The 27,174-nt window shown below is 41.2% G+C and overlaps 1 protein-coding gene across 2 annotated transcripts in view; it reads left to right on the top strand.

Annotated features, from left to right (window-relative positions):
- Positions 1-5,099: 5,099 nt before the first annotated feature.
- Positions 5,100-27,174, top strand: part of DCLK1 (doublecortin like kinase 1) — a gene marked incomplete at both ends in the record, with an annotated part of 249,227 nt that continues 227,152 nt past the window's right edge. For both annotated transcript variants that reach the window (XM_082305137.1, XM_082305138.1), the window contains 2 exons: positions 5,100-5,475; positions 17,014-17,360. In XM_082305137.1, the coding sequence (XP_082161263.1) occupies positions 5,100-5,475; positions 17,014-17,360 (723 nt within the window). The remainder of the gene's footprint in view (positions 5,476-17,013; positions 17,361-27,174) is intronic.

The raw sequence follows: 27,174 nt of genomic DNA, 5'->3' as shown, positions 1-27,174 counted from the left end.
CTCTTTGATGTTCAGGTATTTTAGTGCTATTACTCCTTTGAGCAGAGGTTTTCCTGAAGGTTTTAGGTGCTGGTTTCTCTTTCAAAAACTAAGGAAACAAGTGTAGCCAGAAGACTCCCGTCTCTGCTCTACACTTTAGTGATTAAAGAACTCCTCCAGGACGATAAAGACACAGCAACAATTAATTTTTCTCCTTTAGGGAATCTCCTGTCTCCTAAGAGCCTATCTGTGGACTATTCTAGGGGAACAGAAAAGGAGTACTTCATCCTCTTCTTCTTTTGAGCCTCTTAGAGTTTTTGTAGACTGAAGGCTTCATTTGCCTTCAGCCAGATTAAGCAGGAGGCTCTATTCTGATTAGAAGTCTATCACTGGGAGCAAGGCACCCTGGGCTTAAGTCCTTGCTCCAGTGATTGTTTCTGGATTTATGGATATAAAACACATAAATGGTCCATAATACAGACGCACAAAGCCATCTTTTGTCCTTCCCAACCGAGTGCCATAACCACGAGGTTTCAGACTAATTCCCTCTCTCTGATCTAATGCATTTTTAATTCTTTCAGAGTAAAAAGTGGAGCAGCTTCAACAGAAGGGACAGACTGTGTTTTCTTCCCTTCCACGTCCCTCTGGACTGTGGGCTGTTTACCTGACAAGTGGAGAAGAGCTGAAGTCTTTGTTGCACAAAGGAAAGCAAACCAGGTCCTTCACCTCGAGAATGTTTTAACCACTGAGATTTTTATATTAAAATGAAGACTAACCAAGCCCTTGAGAATAAAACATCAGCTCTGGGTGAATTTTTGTGTGGAGGTTGACTTAGCAAACCTGCGCCAAGACCTGAGGGACTCGGGCATAAGAGGAGCCAGTCAGTCAGATGAAGCCTGAGATGCCTTTGGGCAAATACATCTTCTGGGAAATTTAAGTATAAAAACTGTAGCATCTATGGAGGTTTGTCACCTCCAAGGTCAGCTGTAACTAAGCGAGCAGTGTGAGGAAGACTGGCTCCAGTTTCAGTACCTAAATTCCACATCAGTCCCACCCTCAGCACTCGATCCCTGTCATGGGGCTTTGGTGACGGGGTGGGCTCTCAGCACCTCGGGACCAGGCGCACCTCACGGAAATGCCAAGTGACACATTCGGTAAAAATACTTCCTAAGGCGTTTTTTGGACGTCGGGCCAGGGCCTCGCAGGGGCGGCAGCTGTCCCCCGCCAGGCACGGCCCTGCCCCGTGCGCAGGCAGGCCCCGACCGGGCACATCTCAGCGGCCGGGGCTCCCCGGGGCGGCGGCGGGCAGGCAGCGACCCGCGGTGCTGCCAGAAATTACCTCAGGAGGGGGAGCCCACCGGGAGCGCGGCCGCCTGTCCCAGCAGGGCCTCTCCTCCGCGCCCCCCTCCTGGGGCTGCCGGGGGGGGCGGGCGGGCAGCGGGCTCCCCTCGCACCCGCCGCCCCGCGAGCAGGGCGCGCTGCCGGGGGCGGCTCCGGCGGTCGCCCCGCAGCGCCGAGGGAAGCGAGGGCCCGCAAAGGGAGAAAGGCAGGGGGAGACGGCGGCGGCGGCGGCGCCGCCCTCTGGAGAGAGCGCCAGGGAGAGGCTGGTGTGAAGAGCCGCATTTCAATGAGGGCCGGGCTAATGCAAATCACTGCAATCGGCAGCAGCAGAAGAAAGGCGAAGCAGCTGCAGCCCGGGCTCCCCAGCAGCGCGCTCCAGCCAGGGGAGGCGTAACAAAGGCAGCGGAGCCGCTTTCTGCGGCAACTACTGCGATTAAAGCCGGGCGGTCGCCGGGGCGGGAGGGGGGGAGCTGCCGCTCTTGGGCCCCTTCCTATTTCGAGCCGCCCTCTTCCCTCCGCGCCCCGCCGGCAGGTCCGAGGGAGAAGGTGCTCGCCAGGCTGCGGAGAACAGGTAAGCGCCCGGGCCGGGGCCGCCCCCCTCCTGCGCGGGGGCTGCGGCGCAAAGGGGCCTCGGTGGCGCGGCCGCCGGGGCGCGGCCGCCGCGGCGCGGTGCACCTGTGCCCATTGTGCGGGGCGGCGGCCTCCGCCGGGCGCCGCAGCGCCTTCCCCGGGCGGCTCGGCGTGTGCCCGGGCGCGGGGCGCGGGCTGCCGCCGCGGGGAGCGGGCTGGGGGCTTCCCCGGCCCCGCCTGCGCGCCGCCGGAGGCCAGCGCACCCCCTTTTTGTCACCCTGCGGTTCGCGCTGCGCTGGCAGCCCGCAGCCGGGCTGAAGTGCGTGATGCCGCCCTCCGCGGGCTCGTTGTATTTCAAGCGCGTTTCCCCTACCCCAGCAGAATAAACCCCGTTTTTCCCTTCAAGCTGCTGCCGCATGTACCCACGTTTCCCCCCCACTCCCCCAATGATTTAGTAGTCAGTCTGCTGCTTAGTCTGAATGATCTTCGCTGGGTCCCAGTCACATCGCTGCACGATGTATTATTTTTTTTTTTTTAATCAGCATGTATGAGTGTTTTATGTAGTTGCTCACCCACACCTGCATTACAAATAATTCTTTAACAGATGTATAGGGTGTGAAGTGTTGGGCATGGTGGCTTTCCAGGGGTGTGTCCTTTCATTTTTCTATGTCTGTAGATAGATGAGTATATATTTATGCACATCCACGCGGGAACATCTGATCAGATAAAATTGTTTAGGATTTCTTTGTCTGCTCTGACCTTGTGGTTTGAACGTGCTTTTCTGTAAATAGCAGGACTGGTGTTCAAGGGGAGCTCTATTTCTGTTTTAAAGGGCGTAATTGGGAGTTACAGCCATTATTGATTAAAGCATAAGTGTGCGGAAGAAAGGGGAGTGACTCCCACTTCTTCCTCCCCCCATCCAAGATTAATAAAGCTGAAAGTCTCTTAAAAAAGTGTATCTTCATGTAAACTTGTTTTTTTTGTGCGTGTGTTTGAGACGGTTTGAGCAAATGAAACAGCAGACCTAAGAAAAATCCATTTTTCTTGGCACAGGCATTGCTTTTGAGATACAGTTTCTGAACTGTGAGTTCTGGGATTGTTTAAATCTGAATGACAGGTTCCATTGGAATTAGAAATGAAGTAAAACAACTTACAAATAATTTTTAACATGGCAGTGTTGGTGGTATAGTCTTGATCCTAAACTGTGGCCACTGAGTGATATTTTGTGTTTAACCCATAGAAAAGTGTCAGTGAAATGCCACAGCAAATACTCTTGTTCTTTTCATTGAAAGAGGATATATGTGTGTATGTAGACTGAGGAGGAAAAACATAGATTAGTCTTTTTCTTTTATGTGTGTGTATTTATACATATGTTTATATATATATACATATGTTTTATATATATATACATAAACACATATATACACACATCTGCACATACGCACACATATACACTGCACCATATACGTGTGTTAGGTACTTATTTACAAAGTATTTACAAAGTATTTACAAATATAAATGTTGCATATATACATAAGCACATGATCCTGTGCCAGTGTAACAAAATAAGTCGTGAGCTGTAACCAAAGCAGGATAAATAATTTCCACCAAGGCCCCGCGCTTGCAGTGGTTAGCCTTAGTGCTTGTTCTAGGCAAGCATGTGAACAGCTCTCAGAAGTTGTTGAGCACATCCCCTACAGCTTTGCAGCATCAGGATCCAGCTGTATAATCATGGGTTTAATAAGAACTTCTGTAAGCTAAAGAGCATCCGTAAGTCTTTCTGTATTTCCTCCTACTGTTTTACAGCTGGTCTGAATGTATTTTTTTTTTTAATGGTCACGCAATTATGAGTGGTTGAAACAAAGCTTGTGCTTGCTATTTTTTTCTTTTTATTGGAAATCAATGAGAGACACCACTTCTAAATTATGTCTGTGTATCTGTGCTATAAATAAACTTACTGTGCTTTGCTGTTCTGCAGACAACTGCAAATCTAGGTGGCTCTTAAATCAAAAGAAAGGTGTTTTGAACCTAATGATCTTTTGGTCATTCTAAATTTTTTTTTCTCTGTATTTTTGTTTCTTTTATTTGTGAAGATTAATGTGCAATTTGTAGTATTTAGTCTTGTGTTGGTCGTAAAAAGGAATGGAAGTACCTACCTCCCTGATTTCATTTCAGAACATGTGAACTTCCATTTATGTGAACTATATTGAACAACTGGGATCATTTTGGTCAGAGCTGATGGGTTTTTGTCCCTGTCAAACATGGGAGATGCCAATCGCTAATTTGTCCACCAGCACTGAATTTATCACTCCTTCAGTGATAGTTTTGTAGGCAAAAGAAGTTGTCAGCTTTCATCAATTTGATTATTAGGCCTAGGATATTAATAAAACCTCTTGCAAATTTTATTAAGCGCTAAAGTAGCTTGCTCGCTGAAAAATACTAGTTTCCTGTCTCCCTCTAATCTTGCTTTTATTTCATGACATTTGAGCACTTCTGTTGGTTCAGAGCACGCAAAGTATTTACACAAGGACAACAGAAGTTATTTATGACAAAGCTTAGGCTGTAGGGAGACCAGTGATTGCAATACACAAGGACTTTTAAACAGTGGGCTTGACCCACTAAGTCCACATACTGGCAGTGGTAGTCCGGATTCTCATCACCAACCTGCAACATCTATTCCTCTGAAAAGTTCTTAATTGCTTACTTGTTGGCGACTGGTTGCCCTTCTGAAATGGCACGTCTTGAGATCACAGTTGGAATAAACAGTTCAGTGGGGGCGAACAGTCTAGAAGGTAGACTGGACTCAAATAGCACCTGAATATAACATGAGAAAAAGTCGAAAGTTGATGCGTTTTTTCTTTTTTTCCAGTAGCTCAACTTTGTCACCTCATTTTCAGAGTTCTTACTGAATTTGAACAAACGCTTTTTAATGTTTGCATATTGCTAGCAGTTGGCTTCATGAGTGGCATTTCTATGGTGTATAAAAGCCTAACTTATAAACTAGGTTTTATGGGATGGCAAGAGAGTTAGCTGTAAAATGAACATGTGAACGTCGCATGGTTTCATTCAAATGTTTTTCTCAACCTGGAAAGTAGTCTTCTGTAAGTGCCATGTATAGAACGTGAAGTCTCAAAGTAAGCTCCCTTAAAATGTGCAAGTTTCTTAAACTTTTTCTCTTCTCTTGTGCATCCCTTAGGTTGAACTTCAAGATGTCCTTTGGGAGAGATATGGAGCTGGAGCATTTTGATGAGCGTGATAAAGCGCAGCGATATGGCAGAGGGTCCCGGGTAAATGGTTTGCCCAGCCCTACTCACAGTGCCCACTGCAGCTTTTACCGAACCCGTACTCTACAGACCCTGAGTTCTGAGAAAAAAGCCAAGAAAGTTCGTTTCTATCGTAATGGAGACCGGTATTTCAAAGGGATTGTATATGCCATCTCCCCTGACCGGTTTAGATCCTTTGAGGCTCTCCTGGCTGATCTGACCCGAACTCTGTCTGACAATGTGAATCTGCCCCAGGGAGTGAGAACAATCTACACGATTGATGGCTCCAAGAAGATTTCCTCCTTGGACCAGCTAGTAGAAGGTCAGCAGTAAGATTTGGAGGTGTAAAGTTATGTTTGAGTCACTGTTTGTGTAATCTGTGAAGTCTTCCACAAATAGGTAATGGGATTGTTGTTCTTATTGACAAAGAAAGGATCTTCGATGGTATAACTAGAATTGTGAATATCTTAAATTGTGCATGAAATATTGTTGCCTTGCTACTTATTTCCCTCTTATGAAAGTGTCTGACATTTCCCTTTCTGTTAACCTAGTGTTGATAGTCCTAGATCTTGAAGATTGCATCTGCTGCTTCTTTTGAACTTGCGTATTTAAAAATGCCAATGAGAGTTTAGTCAGTTACACTTGACAAGGTCCGTGGTGCTGATGAAACCTACATGAAATTTGGTTCTGATGGATTTTTGAAGTCTATCTATACTTAGTGAAGAGCTCCAACTCTTCCCTACAAGTAAAGATGCCTTAATTAAAATACTCTCCTCTCATGGAGTGGCATAAATGTAGGCAACCTGTTAAAAGAGTAATGTTGTAGCCATGGTTCAGCTGGGGTAGACTGTAAACTTTTCTCCCTTGTAGCATTTCCCTCTTCCTCTTCCCCAGTCCATTGTCATCCGTACGTTGTTTTTAAATAAGGCACATGTACATGCAGTATAAAGCATGACCAGTGATTTGGTCAGAACTGACGGGTCTTGGTCCCTGTCAAACATCGGAGATGCCAGTTGCTAATTTGCCCGTTGACACTGAATTTATCACTTGTTCAGTGATAGTTTTGTTGGCAAAAGAAGCTGTCAGCATTAATCAATTTGAATATTAGGCCTAGGATATTAATAATACCTTTTACAAGTTTTACAAATCACTAAAGTAGCTTTTCCAACATAAAGTGCTTCTGGCTTGCAGTGGGTTTCTTTTTGTGTGTGTAGGCAATAGGTCCTAGTATAAAACATCAGAATGTATAAGGTCTGAAAGCATGAACTAGCACGTGGCTGTAATGGACGTTGTCTTTTATCTGTAAAGTTTAAATGCAGGTGCTTGACTGTGTTCAAAGAAAATAAAGGTGGAACAATTTTTTCATCATTGCTTCCATCCTGACCCTGGCCCCAATGTGCCATGGGAAAACCTGTAAAGCATGGATCTATAGCCACTGGACAGCAAATTTAGAGTTGTAATAGAGATTATGATTTTAATTTTTAGCATTGGGTGAGAGAACTTGCGGTATCAGGATGTAATGAGAGGATTAGAAGGTGGCTAATGTGGGGGCGGGGAAAGAAAAGGGTAATGCCAAATAAGGTTCCTGAAAGAGGAGCACATCTTTGCATAGCAGGTGTTTGGCCACCATTGAGTTGTCTCCTTTAGGTGTCATAGGAGAGGAAAGCTTTTTAAGGAGAAGTTTTGAGAAGAGGATATTCTTGATAATTCTCCTTGTATAAAAAGGAGAGTAGGAGACAACATGAAGATGCTCAAAAAGAAAATTGAAGTGGTGGGATTGTCCATGTAAGTAAGGGTTAGGACCATAGGTTTAGTGAAATGGAAAGGAAGCTGGTCTTAAGATCAATGTTATGAATTCCAGGGCAGAGTTAGAACTGTATTTGTCAGTACAGTATTTAATTGGTGGAGAAAATCAATGTCTGGGAGGAAAGACCAATATTAATCAACATCTGTTTAAAAGCAGTGTTTGTGCATTTTCTTTCAGTATTGGTATAAATAATTGTGCTTATTTGATTGGTATGCTTATCAAGAAGCAAGTATCATTGATGTTAATGTTGATTTGCACAGTCTTTTGCTGCCAGTCAGAACCAGCTTTTGAAAAGAAAGAACTGAATGCAGAAATAAATTCAGCAAGCTATAAGATTGGTTTATTTTGGCATCCTAGAGAAGAATAATACCAGTTATAAATCAGTCAGTCAAAATGAATGACAGTACAAGAGCATAAATTTATTTTAAAGAAAGGCTTTGGGATTTCTTTTAGTTCTGTGGGACTTTATTCCTTACCTTTTCAGTGAACACATCCTCCCTTCCTGTGTATAGTTCAAGTTGGACAGTCGTATTTTCTTGTGCCACTACCACTGGGATTTACAGAAGTCAGTCTTTGTGTGCAAGTAGAGAGCTATATCCTTGTTCCATCTGAAAGGGGGCTTCTGTCTATTTGTATACAACTGCAAAGTGGGTTATTTTGTTCTGTTTCCCTTGTAGAGCTTCATTGTAGAGTACAGGTTCATACGTTATTAGCTCAGTGATGGTTTTTACGTAAGCCCCTTCCACTCTTTACTGTACAAATTTATTAGAGTTTGGCTAGTCTGGTACAGCATTAACTAGCTTGAAGCTGTGCTTTGTGTTTAAATAGCTGGAAAATCACTTGATTTTTGGCTCTTGCCAAATGACATTTGTGCTCAAACTACTGAAATATGAAGCATTTCTTTCTTCATGGTGAGACTGTTTCCTTACTGTATGAATTCATGTAATGAGACATGAATTTCAATGATTTTTTTTTTTCTTTTTGGGAGGGCGGGGGGCATTGATTTTAGTGATTACGGTGTAAGGTAAATGTGTAAGGCCTTCATTTGATGTTGGTTTTCTGCCTTTTTGCCTGTGAGGAAGTTACTGTACTCTTACCTTCCCATATGGTATGTTAAGACAGAGAAGCAACTAGCTCCTGGGGGAAACAAGGCAGCAGCTACTGTCTTTCATCCCAGAGCTAAATACATAAAACTGCATGGAAGATAGTGCCAAAGGCAAAAGACTGTAAAGGAGCTGTTTTGCTTCAGTAATACTTAGTTCTGTCCTGCCTACAGTTCAGAGCTGGCATGGCTGTATGCTATTGCTGCAGGTTATTTTGAGGTGCATGGACATATCTTCCCTTTATTTGAAACCAATGACTTCCCTAGGGTTTGGGTGATGGTGATGGGGTGTGTGTGTGTGTGTGTTTGTTTTTGGAAGACTTGGGGCATGTGAGATTTGTTGAAACTTGAAAACAAGGGGTATTTTCTGTTGTAAAAAGTTTCATGTGGTCTGTAACTTCTCTTTTCCTGTCACCTTAGATGAAGGAATGAATGCAATGGATTGAGGTTGCCTTATTTTTGTCAGACCTGATGCTCAGGACCCTCTTACCTTTAAAGAATGGTTTCCAAATGTGACATGACTTTATTCCCTAGGTATGACATGTAATCAAAGCATGTGGAAACAATAAAGATCAAGTTGCTCTTAAGGCTAAATTGTCTAGCTGTAAACAAAGTCTCGGAAAAGGACTAAATGTCTTTTGCTTTTCCAAAAGTGTTCCATCTCTAAAGCTGAAGGCAGAGGTGGATTGATGGGTCTTACCCTCAAAATTATCATCAAACAATGTAACAAGAACAGTAATAGATTGGAATGAGCAGGATAACTCTGAAACAGAGAGCATTATTTACAGTTTTTACTCCTGGGGTCCTGCTGTGTGGAACAAAGACCACAGAATCAATCTGTAGCCAGAACTGCATCCCTTTCTCATTAATTTTTATTATAATATTACCTCAGAGTCTTGAGTATGTAGCAGAATCAATTGTTTTAGGTTTTCATAGTACCTACCACAAAAGATGAACCCTGCAGCAGAGAATTGGCAGTCAAAGACAAACCAAAAACCCCAAGCCACAAGGCCTGAGAGAGTACTGGGAAACAGTATTGTCACATGTCAATATTGGGTGCACTGCCAAGCTATTGTAAAGACTTGTATGTGTGCGTGCACATTTTGCGTAGGCATAATGGCAAAAATAGTTTTAAGGAATAATCTGAAAAAGAAAAATGAATGTGTCTCAGGGATTATCTCGGAGCTGCAGTCTCCATTGAAGGAGCAGTTTGAAAGATTGCAGATATACCAGTTTTAAAATCTGGTAATGGCTGTAACTGGCTAATAACTCTTGGGAGATCAGAAGCTCACGGTGGTGGCAGAGGAGATGATGGGTCACATGAGGACTGCAGGAAGGCTCTTGCAAGTGGAGGCAGGAAGTTTGTGTTCGACGTAGCAGAGAAGCTGCCTGCCAGTGGAGGTTCAAAAGGCAGTATCTCCTTGCTAAAGGGGTGGGCTGTGACAGAGTTGCTGACTTTTTTTGTATGTGGGTCTTGCTGCTCTCACTATGACCTCATTCCTCTTATCTCAGCTTTTCCCTCTCCTACCTGCTACTACTGCTTCTCCCTTGACTCTGCCACCTGCTCTAGCAGTGCTGGTGAGAAGCCCAGCCAGGCCAGACTGTAGGAATTGATTGACGTGGTCTCTGATGTGCTCTGGAGTTAATGCTCTTTCTTCTAAGTCATGTCTATCTCAGCAGCTGGGAATTGATGGGCTGGAAAGATTCATACGCATATGTAATATACTATCAAAATAATAATAATAAAGTATCTGTTTAAATATTTGTAGAGCTGAATCTATGTGGATATTTGTTTATAGGATTGAATTTACACTGGATATTTACCATGGACTTGATCCAGGGCTATCATAGTGAAACTTGGACTGGATCCTGTGGCAGAAATGCCTGCAATCCTTATATTGTTTAATAAACAAATAGCTGAATAATCCTGTTGCATAAAATGGTAGAGGGTTGTTCTGGCACCGTTTATTTGATTATTTTATTTCATTAATTTGAGAAGATTCATCCATTAGCCAGTTGATTCACATTGTCTCTTCCTTAACTTCTTGGAAGGTCCCATGGTTTCTTATTCTAGGTGCTTTCCAGTTACTTTTTTTTTAAGCATGTACAATGCCTGTCTTGCTTGTAGCAAGACTGCGGAAATTTTCGGGGGCAGAGGGAGAGGAAGTATGTCTTTTATTTTTCCACTTGGCTTTTGATGAGAGAGAAAAAGGATTTTTAGTCTGAGCTGAGCAGAAAGAATCATGTGCGAAAGAAGTCCTTTAAAAGGTCTGAGGAGATCTGATTTAAAGCTTCTGGTGCATCTGATTGCTAGGTGAACATGGGTAGGTCAGATTTATTTCCTGTAGATGCTCCATCTCTTTTGCACTGTTGCATTTTTTCAGACACTGCAGGAAGGCAAGGCAGCAGTAATGTAGTTTAAGTAGGTTATTGCTCTACTAACTAACACATTTGGGAGCTGCCAGGTAGTAACTTATTTGGTTCAGGTCATCTTCCTTTTTGGAGTCTGCTCTGTGTGGTGAGGGATAGTCAGAATTTTTTGTCCTTTCCCCTGAGAGATTGCTCTTGTACCTTTTTGCGTGTACAAAACCGAAGGGTGGAAGTGAAGAAGGGCAGGTGTGCCTGTTGCATGGGGTGCTGGGGCTGCCAGTCCCTTCCCTGTTCTCTTAATCTGTTTATTGCCCCATCTGTTGGGGAAATGGACCGCAATGAATGACTGCTGCACTGAGCGTCCTCGCTAGGATGCCTCACCACCAAAGTGTGCAATCACTGCAGTTCCTCCATCTCTGGTGGGCTCATTAAATTAACTTTCCTTTCCTTGTATGTACTCTTCTACGAGGAATCAACACTATTTTCAATAATTTGGTAGTTCTGCTGCCTCACAAAGAGGTGTTGGTTGTTCCCTCTCTGCTTGCATGATTCTAACAGGTTCTCTATTTCTTCTCCAGGGTTTTCACCTAAGATCAGCTGGCTTCTTTATGAAGCCATTTTAGGCTAAGTGGCCTTTAGCGCAGAAAAGCAATGCAAATAATCCCTTTTAAGAGAGAATGCCTTGATCATTCTTATAGTGAGAATATCAGCAAGCTGAAGGAAACTAACTGCTAATACCAATATGCCAAAGAGGGAATCAACACTTGCATCAGGAAAGCTCCAGTACTTACAGGCAGTGATTCGATGTCCTCTTAGTAGCCACCTTGTACAGAGATATTATTTTTTAAATCATATTTTTAATACATGAAGTGTGTAATGAAATTCTCTTGTGACCTATAAGAACTATCCTTCAGTGTTACATGGCTCTAGTGGTTCAGCTGCCTTGAATTTTGACAGATGTGTAACTGCAGGTAGTAGGTTTTTGTTTCTCTCTCTTTTATTTTTTTATTTTTTGTTTTAGCATAAACTGTGTTTTGGGATCTGTCCTTCTACATGATTAGCTTTCTGATTAGCTCCTCAATGCTAAGATTTATTTTAATTGTTCCACATGGAATTTTTTGAAGTGTTGAGCACTTACACAACTTAAATTGTAGGATTACTGGTTCAAAACTGGCAAAAAAAGCATTGTGTATCTTTTTTCTGGAGGGTTAAAGTGGTGTGCATTTCATTTGCACTGTTGCTGTGAGGAGGCAGGAGGGCTGTCAGGAAAGGAATACTTTCTAATATTTAGTAATGCCTTTTTTCCTAGATGTCAGATATCCCAAAACAGCTGTGTGTCCCCCTTTTCTTTTCTAATGGCTATTGATACTGTAATCAAGAGTCAAAATTTCATTAGTGACAGCTGACTGCACTGTGAAACACTTGCTCCCCTCTCTTGGGGCGGTGTAGTCAAATAGACACTTTAAGTGGGCTGTCTTTTCTACGCTTTTGTTTAATCCAGTATCTCCAAAGATTCCTTTTTCAACCCATCTGTTCTGTTAAAAATCTAGTGTTCGGAGATTGTCACCTTCTTCTTCCAGCTGCCAGTTAGTCAAAGCCGATGTTTGTGGACTGTATTTGTGCTTAGGCCTCACCCAGAATAAGAGCTGATGGTGCTTAGTGGGATTACCCCCAGAGGTGTATTTTTCCTGGTGCTTCGGTGCTGGGAAAACTGATTTGCTGCTAGTATTGCCTGTCCACAGATCACAGCTTCTGTCTCCCCTCAGGTGCAAGTCACAGGGGTGAGGCTGTTGTCTGCGAGGCAGTTGTAGCCAAAGGTTACCAAAAATAAAAAGAAAAAAAAAAAATTGTGTCATCATTGTGTCTAATAGTTTTGGTGAGGAAGCAATAGTTAAGGCAGAAAGTGGATTTATTGGGCTGTAAGTCATGCCACTTGTGAGACTTCTTTGCAGTCTTCTCTCCTTAAGGTAACCATGAAAGAGAAGAGAGGATGAAAATCTAGGTGAAGGATTTTTGTCCTTTTCTTTGAGTTTTCCTCTGCATATAAACACCACTGGTGCAAATGGATTAGTCTAGACATTGAAATTTCTGGCTGCTGTCAGGGTGGGTCCCACATTCAGGACATTTAAGCTTGTATTTGAGTGTTTCTAGTGTTTTGGATACTTAAAAATTTGCTGTATGTCACCATAAAACAGGGTTTACTGATCTTAAGATCAGCTATAAGATAATTTTAGGACATAGGGGTTTTGTCCATTTAGTTTTTGTTCTTATAGGCCTGGCCCTTAGGACCACTGTGAATGAGACCTGCAGTTCCTGGCTAACATCCCTGAAGGTTTATAAACCCCAGCACTTAGAATCATAGAATCGTTAAGGTTGGAAAAGACCTTCATGATCATCGAATCCAACCATTAACCTAGCACTGCCAAGTCCACCATTAAACCATATCCCTAAGCACCACATCTACATGTCTTTTAAATACCTCCAGGGATGGAGACTCAACCACTTCCCTGGGTAGCCTGTTCCAGTGCCTGACTCCCCTTTCAGTGAAGAAGTTTTTCCTAATATCCAACCTAAACTTCCCCTGGCGCAGCTTGAAGCTGTTTCCTCTCGTCCTATCGCTTGTTACTAGGGAGAAGAGACTGACTCCCACCTCGCTACAACCTCCTTTCAGGGAGTTGTAGAGAGTGATAAGGTCTCCCATCAGCCTCCTCTCCTCCAGGCTAAACAACCCCAGTTCCCTCAGCCGCTCCTCATAAGACTTGTGCTCTAGACCCTTCACCAGCTTCGTTGCCCTTCTTTGGACACGCTCCAGCACCTCGATGTCCTTCTTGTAGTGAGGGGCGCAAAACTGAACACAGTATTCGAGGTGCAGCCTCACCAGTGACGAGTACAGGGGCACTATCCTCTCCCTGCTCCTGCTGGCCACGCTATTCTTGATACAAGCCAGGATGCCATTGGCCCTCTTGGCCACCTAGACACACTGCTGGCTCATGTTCAGGCGGCTGTCAACCAACACCCCCAGGTCCTTTTCCGGCAAGCAGCTCTTCAGCCACTCCTCCCCCAGCCTGTAGCGTTGCATAGGGTTGTTGTGACCGAAGTGCAGGACCTGGCACTTGGCCTTGTTGAATCTCATACAGTTGGCCTTGGCCCATCGATCCAGCCTGTCCAGGTCCCTCTGTAGAGCCTTCCTACCCTCCAGCAGATCAACACTCCCACCCAACTTGGTGTTATCTGCAAACTTACTGAGGGTGCACTCAATCCTTTCATCCAGATCATTGGTAAAGATATTAAACAGTACTAGCCCCAATACTGAGCCCTGGGGAACACCAGTTGTGACTGGCTACCAACTGGATTGAACTCCATTCACCACCACTCTTTGGGCCCGGCCATCCAGCCAGTTTTTCCCTGTTAAAGAGTACGCCCATCCAAGCCATGAGCAGCCAGTTTCTCCAGGAGAATGCTGTGGGAAGCAGTGTCAAAGGCTTTACTGAAGTCTAGGCAGACAACATCCGCAGCCTTTCCCTCATCCACTAAGCGCGTCGCCTTGTCGTAGAAGGAGATCAAGTTAGTCAAGCAGAACCTGCCTTTTGCAAAAAAAAAACCCATGCTGGCTGGGCCTGATCCCCTGGTTGTCCTGTACATGCCACGTGATGGCACTCAGGATGATCTGCTCCATAACCTTCCCTGGCACTGAGGTCAGACTGACAGGTCTGTAGTTCCCCAGATCCTCCTTCTAGCCCTTCTTGTAGATGGGTATCACATTTGCAACTTAGCTTGAAGTATAAACAGTCTTAAATAACAACTTTATGGGAGAGGTGTCTGTATTTCTCTTTTCCTGTATAAGATATTTCATCTTAGAAGGCCTTGGATACTCTACCTCCAAGATACTGTGTAGCTAAATATGAGCCTCTTCAAGGAGGAAAAAAATATATCTTGATGCAAATATTTTATTGGTGTAATATAGTACCGTTAGAAATGAAGAAAGGGGAAAAAAGTCTGATGATAAAACAATCCCATACCTTCAGTGATTGTATTGGTCTTTTTTATGGTCATTTACACAAAATTAGTTTTGTAATGAAGAGCTGACGTGTGCTGTTAAACGTTACAAGGAATCCAGCTGACCTTTTAAATATAGCTGGTATTAAAAATCATGTGGCATGCTATCCTTTCAAGAAAGGGAACCAAAAGAGTTCTTAATAAACTAAATGTAAATCTTCTGGGTACAATGTGTATGGCCATTTGGTTATGAACCTATCCTTTGAGAAGTGACTTCTAATATGAAGACTTGTTTTTAAATAAACAGTTGTTATTTCATGCAACTAAACTGAACAATTTCTCTGATAGCACTGAACCTCCTGAAAATCTGATTTTTATTTCACCACCCCCCTAAAAAGAAAAAAAAAAGTTGTTGCTGGTGTATTTGAAGTCTTACAGCAAACACAAGTGGAGACAAGAATAAATCTTGTTTAAAAATTTATAAAAGATACTTCTGCAAAGTATTTTATAGAACAGGTATTTATTGTATTGAGTGCAGTCCTATTCATAGTAGGATTTTTGTTTTTTTTTTTCCCCTACAAAATGCTATTAATGGTTCTTAAAATTTGTTAATTTCATGGATGCAGTATTGTGGATGCATTCTGACCTTGCAGTAATTGAGTAGCTAGTGCTAAAAATATTGGACAGGGACATAGATAAAAGAGAATACGTACTCTTTGATCACTCTTGGATCATTACTGTGGCTAAGCCTTTCTGTTCTGATATTACCATATATATATATATATCTATAACTCTCATATATATACAATGGATAAAAGGAAGATCTTTGTCTCTTGTAAGGTTGGTGTAACCATTCCATCTTAGATTCTTAACACTTTAGATGTTACTGCAAAGTGCAGATTAACTAGAATTTACATGATGACTAGTAAGCATTGGAATGTCTTACTTCATCTCCCACTCTATTTTGTTCTGCTTTAAAAGAATGCTTTTTAAAAAACCAAAAACCTTTTTATGGTTCTTACTTGATGTTATGCTGTCATTGCATTTACCTTTTCTGCTCAGTGGTCCATCTTCGCATGTTGCTCTGACTTCTTTGTCTTCTTGAACCTCTGTTGTATCTGGGACCTCATGTCTCAGTGGATCCCCCTGCCCATTTCTAACTGCGGTAACTCCATTTATCTGCCAGCATTCCTTGTGCTGTATTGTCTGTGGGATTGGGTTGGGTGTCCTGAAACCTTAAAATTTGTGTCCAGAAGTAAAATTTAAATACTTCTTTTTCTTTTAATAATTGAACTGTGAGTCCTCTTTCCTTAGGGTAGGGATCATTAAGAAAATCTTCCATTCTTCTATGCTTTTTGGCATAGGAGGTACATCACTGAATTTTGTTCTGTTTTTATTTTAATACCTTGGGCGAAACTGCTAACATAAAGGCCTCTGTGCTGTTAGCATACACTGAACTACTGAACCCAGAAGAATTAAAACATCTCAGATACTTTTGTGGTATTGTTCAGGATAGGATTTTGCATTATTTGTAATGGAGTTTAACTGCAGGCTGCTAGAAGGTGCAGTCTTGCTGGATCTGGTATTGTTTTCTTTGGGGTTTTTCTTGCAGCCAGAAGGTGAACTGGATCTGCTTGTTGTTGCAAAATTATTATTGTCTTTGTTATGTTCAATGAGATTAATGAGCTGATCCAACTCACCCAGTGCAACTGGCAGTGCAGTCACTCAGTCAAGCTCAAGGGAGAGGCTGGGAGCACCCAAGCAGGTGCCCCTTAGCAGCCTGCAGCTGGACTGGATTAAGGTGTTAGTGAACAGAGACATGCTGCTGTTTTCTGGCTATGTTACTAGCTCCCCAGAAATCGTGTGGGTGTGGTAATTGCAAAAATATTATATTGTAGGTAATGTTCCAATAGAAATATGAACTATAATAATTTTTTTTTTTAAAGTATTGTAAATCTGTTGTGAGGAGGACTCTAATTACTACTCTTTGCCTTCCTTTCCCCTCCATATTATATATTGAGTCAGGAGAATAATACAGTGAAATTTCTTGCCTATATGTATCCTGGGTTTATGCTACTTAAAGCTTTAAATAATCAAATGTTAACAAGTCTCCTATGACACTTTCATCCACCCTTTATAGAAAGTTATTTGTAACCTATAGTTTTTGATAACACTTCAGAAGAAATGATATGAAATATTTGGGGCCTGCTGTTTTGTTAGGAGCAGGCCATTTAAGCATGAAGGCTGGGGGACTACTGTGATAATGTGCTGGGGTTGGACAGCTGATTAGATATGAACACTACTTACTGACAGCAACAATCTCCACTGCAGATGGTGTTTTCTGAAAAGAAAACTGCTGCTTTCAAGGATTTTGTAACAGTGTTTTCTGAATGGTTAGCTGACAAGTGATCTTTAAAAGGTATTTTATAGCCTGTAGCATCTGAGAAGGGAAGAGTTCAATACTTTATGTGCTGTAGATCAAGAATGATAACAACAATGTTTAATAATTTGAGAAGGATTTGATTTGGTATTTTTCTGTTTCTGCCCCCAATCTGACTTGGTGGTCTGGCATTTTTTTTCTGCAGGGGAAAGCTATGTATGTGGTTCCATAGAACCCTTCAAGAAACTGGAGTACACGAAGAATGTAAACCCAAACTGGTCAGTGAATGTTAAGACAACTTCTACTTCTCGTTCAGTACCGTCTCTTGCCACTGCTAAAGGAGGTACTCCAGATGCAAAAGAGAATAAGGATTTCATTAGGCCTAAACTAGTCACTATCATCAGGAGCGGAGTGAAACCACGGAAAGCAGTCCGGATTCTGCTCAACAAGAAGACAGCACATTCATTTGAACAGGTTCTTACCGATATAACCGATGCCATCAAGCTGGATTCAGGGGTGGTTAAACGCTTATACACACTAGATGGAAAACAGGTAAGAATTTTCATGATGATCATTCTCAGCATGAATAAAATACAATTTTACAAAAGGAAAAGAATAGTACATTAGTAAAAAATTACTTTTTTTCTAGAACATAGAACTAGGCCTTCCACTGTTTTTAGTGCACTTAAGATCTGTGAGCAGTTCAGGAACACATCATGAGGCATCACTTGGCCTCAGTGATGGTCTTGCCATTTACAATAAATAATAGCTCTAAATCTGTCAGTTGGAAGTGTGATGTGGTTTTGGCTCTGCATGCCAGAAACGTAGGATGAAGGATGTCATTTTAAAGAAGCTCATTCTGTTAACTTGTTTCAGCTTTTTCTTGCAGCAGTTTTATGAGTCATTGTACTTGCCTTTCCATAAACTGTAAGAACAAACAGTGAGGACACGTTCCACCATGATAAATTCAGGCCTACTGCTGTCCAGAGTGACCAGATGATGAGTCTTATTGCAGCTAGAATGGACTGTGAAGAAGGTGCAAGCTTAGAAAATAAGTGAGGTTTTTCCCTCTTGCAGGAAAACAGGTAGGGTTATGTGTGGTGACCACATTTATTGAGGAGTCTCTTGTAGGTTACATGCTATTTCTTACATTAAATACCTTCAGCTGTGTCTTGTTTTTGCTGACTTATTAAATTACCATAGTGAGATTTTGAGAGGCTTCTTATGGAACTTGGGGATGGAGGGGCAAGAAAAAATATTACAGAGTAATCCTGCTTCTTTTTTGTCTTTCACTTTATCTGTAATTTATCTACGGACATGTATTAATTATAGCAAAACTGGAGAAGCTGTTAACCTGGTGAAGGGCAAGACTAATTTCAGCATGACCTGAATTGATTTAGAGCAATGGTGACTCTAGAGAAATAAGGCAGATACTTGCATTTACAAATGTAAATTATTAAACTGAAGAAATGATAGAGGTATAAAATGTGGGTAGAAATATGAGCAGCCTCCCTAAGAAGCTAGAAGCTGCTAAAGACCAAGATATTTCTGCTGTAATACAGCTGTGTTTTACAGATTCTAGGCTCAATGATTCACAGATATACAGCTAACAGTGTAGCTATCAGGAGATTCTGCAAAATATGCTTGGTACAGGTAAATACTCAGCTAGATCCAGTGGTGATCCTAACATGTCTGCAGTTACTGGGGTTAATATGCAAGCATAGCTCTGGAAACAGCTACAGCAATACCCTCTGATCTCAGAGAGGGCTGGTTGATGGACAAGCTTCTTATTCAGAGCACTGGTTCAAATCAGAGCCGAGTCTGGCTTGACCAGAAGTCCCTTGCATCTGTGCTTTTGTATCAGTAATCTCTGACACCAGTTACAGACAGTAGTTCTGTTCTTGATGAATGCATACATGCCTGTAATGATCCCATTACTATGACTTCATTGGGAACTTTGACCTGGAGCAAAAATGTGGATGTGAAGTTCTTTTTGCCTGCAGCAAAGGTAAAGTGTGTGTCTGGGGAAACTCTCAATTCCTATCCTTCTTACCTTGCCTCATGCTTCAGGGAGCACTAAGGCTAGGAAATTTGAGGAAAGAGTTGGGATTTTAAAGCTGCAGATATCAGTGGTGGTCTCTGCTGTGACCTTGACAGAAGATCTTGAGTAACTATTCCAGTTCCTGTAAACCCTCTCAGTAAAAAGGGATGCATATCTGTTTTGTATTGTATATGTAAATAAACATGTGGTTTAGCTATCAAGAAGTGCAGCCTGGAAGGATGTCGATGTGGCCTGTTGTCTCCTGGATACTGTGCTCACTTTTATTTTTTATTTTTAATATTCCAAACTCCCCTTTAATGGTTGTGCTTAAAATGAAAAAATACCTTTACACCTGTTTTATAGCTCTAATTGCTGGAAGTAAGTAGTACTATCCTGCTACTGGGCGGAAAGGGAAGACCAGGTTTTTCTGGCCCTGATGTTGTCAAAGGTCAGTTGAATCCTGTGTCAAGTCATGGGATTTGAGACGAGCTTAAATCAGTAGCATACTGGGACAATTGTTACCTACCTCGTAGCCTGAAACCCTTGTGTCTAAAGGCTCTCCCAGCAGACTGGCGTCTCCACATGCATTCACTCCTTCCCGTTCTGGCTATTCAGTTGAAATTGCATAGCTAATCCTATTGGTATGGGGTTAGCTATAGAAATTGCGTAGCTAACCCTGCCTAACCCTGTTGGTAAGGGCAGAGTTTGGGGCAAGGTGTGTGTGTCCTGCTAGTGTAATGGAGACTTTGCTCACTGCACATACAAAGCAGCTTTGCTGGCAGAAAGGGAAATGAATGATCCCATGCTCAGCAGGAGCCGCCTGTTGCTCACCGCTGTGTGGGGAAGTCATTGATTTCCTGTACTGCTCGGCAATTGCTGCTCCATTTTTCTCTGCCAAAAGCCTGATCTCCCAGATGTCGTTGGGGGCATGATGATGGATTTCTTTATTGCTAAACTCAAGCTGTGAATGATTACTGGGAGGAAATCCATGGTAAATCCAAAGTTTTTCCAGTAGTGTTTAGAGTTGGAAACTTCTACTGTGACTCCTGTTGGAGCTTGGAAAGTTCTGGAAAAGCCTGTGATCAGTGGTTAAATCTAACAAATCTGTGATTAAATCTTTCACTGCTAACTTAAAAAGCAATAAAATCTTAAAGCTCTGAGCCAAGAAAAGTAATTTACTGTAAGGATAAGAGAATAAAGCTCTCCTAGGATTATTCTTTGGGAATGTAACTTGGACAAAGGCTATTCTGTATAGTCATCTCTCATGAGCTATTTTATGAGGCCAACACTGGAATTGCCCATCCATGGCAAAAATTGACATGAGTCCCATATATTGTTAGTGCAGATGGGCAATGAGGTATGTATACCATTGTTGGGTACCATCATTAGATGCCTCAGGCGAATCAAAAGAGTAGTAGGAGTCAGAGTCTTAACTGGGCATCAGAGTCAGGTGGTTGTCCCATACTGACACTACACATTGAGGAACTGAGCTTAAATGCTCTGCCTCCAACAGCCTGGTTAGTTGTGATGTTTTGATTTGTATCTCTAAAAGACATTAAGAAATATTATGCTCAGTTAGAAGGAATTTAAATGGTGGCCTATAAAATTTGATGACAATGCAAAGAGCATGTCTTGATGAGACAGGTAGTGCTTGAACAGTCAGTACTTGAGCAAAGTTGTTATTTTCAGTATTGAGTAGGTGTTTACTTTGGATTTCATACATTTAATTTAGTTTTGTTGAAATGTATTTCTCCTTGTTACAAAGAGGGTGACTAGTGGTTTAGTTGTATTTCCTTATAACTCATGTCAGCATCTGTATTTTGACTTCAACGCTTCTGAAACTTCAGAATGTAATTTAATTTGTGCAAAAAGGGGCACAACATACAACTGTAATCTGATCGTATAGCACATCAGTGGCCTGCATTTAGCATACTCTCGCAGTTCAATTATTAATGATTCCTCCAAGCAGGGTAGGTTTCCTACTGTGTCTAGAATAGTATATATGTATTTTTATGGATATACTTATTTTTCCTACTGGTACAAGGAACTGATGCTGTTTGTACTCTGGAGGAAGAGACAGAATCACTTCCCTGTAAGAGACTGATGGATTTGAAGAAGGTGGTGGGACTCCCAGAAGTGTTTAACAGTCTTACGAGCTCAGGCCAAAATTAAAACCTATCCAGGGGGAGGTCTTGAAGTGTTCTCCTTGCCAACCTTGCTGCGTAAGGAAAATAAAAATAGAATGAGTAGATTTAATGGCTGCCTGTAGGAATTCAGATCATGAAGGCGTGCACTTACTGTATTACTCTTTTTTTTTTTTTTTTTTTTTTTTTTTTTCCTAAGAGTAAAAGGTGGTTTAAGTGCATGAAAAGACATTGTTAGTATTGACCCTTAATATTCTCAGGTACTTGTGCAGAGAAGAAACACTTTCTCGCAGTTAAAATATGTCCTGCTTTACTGTAGCTGCACCGTTTCAGTTTGATTTTTTAACCTTCCCTTAACAGAACGTGTCATTTTTAGTCTCATGTGCATTAAAATATGGTTCTGTAAAAGGCAGTGTGTGGACACACAGTGCAAACATCAAGGGTACAAGCTGCCCATGGAGATAGAGCCTGGTTGCTGCGGTGCAAGCTCAATTCTCTGGTTTCTGTGTACTAATGCACTTCTAGAACAACACCAAAGACTAAAATGGGAGAATACTAATGAAGGTCACATATAACAGTAAAGTTGTAAAAGAGTGCAAATTTTAGAAGTGTTATGGTGTGTGTATTTGTACAACGTATTTACAGTTTGCATGTTTAGACAAAGACTAAAGTTTGGACAAAAGTGCCTTATCACCTTGTAAGTCCTCCATTTGCTTTTGGAAGAACAAACATCTGCTTTATAATGAGACCTACTTATTTGAACAGGTGGTTAGGTGGTTTGTTTAGCTTAACTAGATGCAATCATGCAAATTATTTTTCAGTTTATGCATTATGCTGTGGATTTGACTCCAGAAAGCTAAGTGGTCAGTGGCAGAGATACTAGAATAAAAGTCACTATCTGTTTTTTTTTTTGGTTGTTGTTTGTTTTTTGTTTTTTTTTTTTTTTTTTAATTTTTCAAATATGTTATTTCAAATGAAATTACCTTTACAAATATGAAATGCAGCTACCATTACTTAAAGACATACCTTACTGAAGTGTGTGTGAGAGGTGTAGGGTGGAACGGGACCGAGTCCCTCAATAACCTTGCTTTAAGCCATTAAAATTGTGGCTGCAAGGAAAGGGAACATCACAGTGCTGGAAAACTTGAAGCTTCTTCATTGAGTGTAATATGTTTTTGTTTTTTATTGGAACCCCACTCAAAGAGGGTATCTTATGATACAGAAAAACTTCCCTTCCTGTCTGTGAAGGCACCGAGTATCTTAGTTTTTAAGAAAGAATTAATACTACCATTTCAAGAAAGTACTCTCTCAAGAAAAAGAAAGCAACTGTTTGCACCTACACCGAGACTGCGCATGTGCTTTTTATTGTTTTGTTCTTAAGTGGAAAACATTTGGTAATAATATCTGTATTCTACAGCAAATTCTTGGCCAAATCTACCCTTTTGTAGGATGGATTAAAGATCTTAAATGTCTTTCTCTAGACCTGGATTGTCTTTGGTACAGAAAAGCCTACATAAAGCAAGGTAGGTGTAATTCACAAAAAGACATTCTCTACTTAGCATTTGTGTAGCGTATGTTATACAACAGTTGAGACAAAATGAATGTTAAACAAAATAAAATTTATGTGCAGCAAGTGACTCGTTTTGTGTGTGCTCTGTAATTTTGATTCACATCAGCAGTTGTAATCAGTTCCATTCTTATTATAGAAAGCGCATTTAATTTTAAGGGTGGCTGGTTGTGCATGTTCTTTTTATTTGTTCTTCAGTTGTAGTTACAATCTACTTGAGATGTAGGCAACTTAAAATTATTCCTAGTTTGAAAAATGTGGACGATAAGTGCTATTTTATCTTCTATATGACCTCTCTGAAGTGCAGTAACTTTTAACTTCTCCCTTTAGTTGAAGGCTTTGGAGCTCCCTGCCAGCCACAGGCACACAGGGGTGGTGTTGATTGACCGGAGAACCATGGTGAATTCTCTGTGAGATGTAGCTGTGCAGATACTGAGTAAGTGGGAGCAAACATTAAGTAAGATGGCTTCTGCAGATCATGGAAGCATTTTAACAGGGAAGCAACAGCTAGAGAAACTTGTGCTTGTGTTCTTGAGGTGGTACTTTAATATTGCACTACCATCTGGGGACCCGAAACTCATTGTACTTACACTGTACAAGCTGTTCTTTCCTAACGGGGCTTCTAACGTGAATGCTAGATGGCCATGCCCTTCAGAAAACACCCATGCTGCTTAATTTTAGACATTGAGTTCAGGGCCCTATCTGGGAGATGCTGACAGACCACCTTGTTACATAGCTGTGAGAGACACTTTCTGAGAACAAAAAGTGTCTCTCCAGCTTTTAATGCACCTCGCTTTCCCTTCTTCCTGCCTGCAGTATATTTAATAAAAAAACTTTTTTCTTTCTCTGGAAGATGTATCGTTTCTGGCTTTGGTCTTTTGAAACTGAATTTGGGGAAGGACTTAAAAGATGAGGATTTTTTCTCAATACTGGGGAAAAGGCCCATTATTGAAGACATGATAGACTGAAAACCCCAAAAGAATCAGAGACTGAAAACTGCCTACCTCAGCAGGTGGTGATGGGCTCTGGGGGTGGTGATGGGCTCTGGGGGTCTTGGAAGATTCTTACAATTCCTACTGAGAGAAGTGGACTTCCATTACAAATTAGACTGCACTTTAATAAGAAAAGCATCAAAATCTGGTTTGAAATCATTCAAATACATACTAGGGTAGACAGTTTGCTGGCAACTGGTATTATCTTGGTATTAGAGGAGAGCTGTGATAGGTCCTTGAACCCTTGTGACTCTGGGTAGGCTGTTTTGATGTCACATTATCACATTGACTAACAATTTTAATTGTTACTCAAAGTCTTCTGTAAAGGAGTGAACAGAAGCTCATTCCTAATTGTAAGGAGTGTGTTCATTCATTTGTCTAGGGTCAGTTCCTATTAAGCTGAGACTGACAACTATGTTGCTCCGTCTCTAAAAGCTCTCTCACAATAGAGTTACCAGGGTTGCTAACTGGCATCCCGTAGGAACTGTAGGCTGACTTTGAAAATTAAGAAGAGAAGATGCCATCTTTTGCAAACTTTAGATTGGCTTTCATGCTGTGCAAAAGAAAAGCTGTTATTAATTGAATGGGACTGAAAACTTGCACATCTACTTCAGTATGCTTTAAATACCACATAAGTTGATCTTACTGTCTTTTAAGGATATCCAATTATTCATTACGGAGTTTATGCACAGTCAGAAGCCTTTTTTAAGGATGAGTAATTTCCAGCTCCTCGAAGGTGGAGTATCATATTGTCTAAGTGTGAGGAAGGGTGCCTAAGTGGGAAGGAGATGGTGTGGTCATTCAGAACTATCAGTTACTAGAATAAGTGCCCTTTTCCTCTACATCTGGACTTTGCTTCATTGCTTTAAACGTAGAATATAACTAAGAAGAGCTTCTCATCCAGTTAAGTTCTGGTTTGCATATTGCTGACTAGTAGGGGGGAGAGGAAAAGCAAATGGAAACATCCCCAACTGTATGGTTATCTTAGCGGTGGTTTTTGGTGTGACTTTTTTGCTGATTTGTTTGGTGAAAGAGGACTTGGAAAAGTGCTTACAGATTTCTCTGATGATGCTGCATGACTATTTTGTGAAGACAGGTGCGAGATTACTGGTGATCATTGAAAAGAGTTTCCACTGCTCAGTAACACACAGTCCTCAGGACTGGATAGGTTCTCTGTCAACAGCTGAATCTTGTGATGCTTTCAAACAGTAGTCATCCTAAACTTTCTCTGTTTTGCTCCGCCATCCTGTTAAGATCCTGTATTTCATGACTTTCACTGAATGAGCTGAGCTCAATAGTTTGAAGACTTTACAGTGTGTATTGTCAAACTGTTGTGTTCACTGGGATGATTTTTACTCTCTGAAGCTGTTATTGTTATTCATGTTTTTTTTTTTTTTCATTGGCATAAGTAAATGTGGTGTGTATTTCCATTCTCTGACGGAGTATGATGTAGTAAGACTGTAAAAAAGGGTAGTGAATCTTGGATTTGCTGGGTTGTTTCTGTTCCTTCTAAAACTACTAGTTGTCACAAGAGTATTAAGAATTTCCAGCCATTTAGCAGAATTCTAAGCATCATCAAAAGAAAAAAAAACATTTTCCTCTTATGTTTTTTTGTAGCACGTGTTTCTTTCCTAAGAAACTAAATTATACTATTCATAGGAAAAATTCTTAGTACTGCATGTAGCTTATTAGAATTTAAATATTTGCTTTTTAATGTAAGCATTTTAGTATAAGTCTATCCTTGGATTGCTGGGCCTTGAGTTTTTGCACAAACACTTGGAAAATCTTGGCAATCTCTCTTTTGAAGAAGTTGAGTTAATAAACTAAAGGCTGATAACTCTTTTTAATCAAACTCAAGTTTGAACAGCTACCTGAGACTTAGTGCAAGTATGTCCTTGATTACTTATTTCTTTCCACTTACATTTCTCTTCAACACCTTTTTGCCAAGCTGTTGTGTAGAAGAAAGAAAATTCTTCCGTGAATGGTGAATATTGAGAGGGCAAACTGCATAAATATTCTGTCACTGGCCGTGTTTTTCTGTGAAACCCAATCCTTTCATTTTTCTCTATCTGTTTATAGGAACCAAGATCCTTAAGACACCATAAAATATAATTGATACTGGCAAAATAGTCCTAAAATTACTGAGGGTGGAGGAAATGGTAGTGACAGCCCAATTTTGTACCTTGTTTTTCTAATTAAACTTTTATGAACCCAGATTCTTTTCTGAAACTGCAGCCAACTGTGAAGCATCCTAACTTATTTTCAGTATTTTCCAGCTTCTTAAGCCATGCACTCTGCTGTCTCTTACAGTGAGCATCAAGAAACACAAGTGTCTTTGGATATTCTACCTATTTGGTCTGGAATTGCCTCTCATGGTTCTTTTTCTGTAGAAAGTGAGTCCAGGGCATACTTCTCAGGTGCTTATCAAGTTAATCAAGATGAATCCAGGTCTCTACCTCTGGAAGGATTTTTTCTTAAGTAAACCCTGCTGTGTATAGAAGCTGGAGATGCAATTCTGTTGCCTTACTCTGTGTGTCAGGATTTCTGCTGTGAATTTCAGTAGAAGTGGGACTAAGACTTGGAGGAGGTTCAGGGACAACAATATTAAGCACTATTAAATCAGTGATGTACAATGTATTCTGCCTCTTTCCACCTCCATTCCTCTTTAAGCTTGAAACTAATTTGTTCAATCCTGTGGGAAGTATTGACTTAATCTCTTGAATCTATGTCCCCACTACTGTGTGCCAGTTCATGGGGGCAGGATGTCCAGACTCAATCAGATTTAGGAACTAATACAATTACCAGTAAGTTAAAATATTTCCATTGTACTGAATGAAGACAGTAGTGCTCTGAAAGTGGCTTAGATTTTTATAAATAAATCAAACTCATTCGAGACTGTTTTCCTGATGTCACTGGTAATGTGATATATACCTTGTCACATACCACTAGTTTGCTCTTAAATTTTATTAAGTACTTTCTGTTATGTTTTCCTCAAAAAAAACTTTTAAAGTAGGTCAGACCACCTGCCACAAGGAGGTGTTTTTGCTTGAGAAGGCTGCTGAGGAGGGAATCAAGCTTCTTCCATAGGACTAAATTCTTGGAGTCATAGACAGAAGAGTAAAAAAGTCTTTGGGGACTTGAGGCACGCAGTACAGAGTATGGTACTTTACACATAGATAAAAATGGGCACAGATGGATGTGAAATTATCAGAGATAAGTGAGTTTAAGTTTAGAAAGCAAGACAGAAGACTGTAGTATGCTTCCACTGGAACCAGCAAAACATTATAGGGTTTTGAATTCAGAGTTGGGTGCTACTGAAAATAAAACTCATGTTAAGTAGTTAAGGCTGATTGCCTCTTCCAAATCAGTTGTTCTGGTGGATTTGGTTTTCCATTAAATGTTGGGTTGCAGAAACTTCTTTTAAATAAAACTCCTCTGAGCTTTAATAGCTTAAAACTGTAAGAGACATTTATTCATCGAGTGAATGGAGAGTGAAATCTCACTTTGAACTACTTTTAATTATCTCTTTGGCTTGGTTTAAGCAATGATTTTCTCAAAGCTGCGAGACAGTAGGGGAAGATTGAGGGCATCTTGTGGAATAGCCAGGGTAGAGTGCCTTTGA

Source organism: Platalea leucorodia (genome assembly GCF_965183815.1).
Source record: "Platalea leucorodia genome assembly, chromosome: 2".
Taxonomy (NCBI): domain Eukaryota; kingdom Metazoa; phylum Chordata; class Aves; order Pelecaniformes; family Threskiornithidae; genus Platalea; species Platalea leucorodia.
This window is presented reverse-complemented; position numbering and strand designations above follow the sequence as displayed.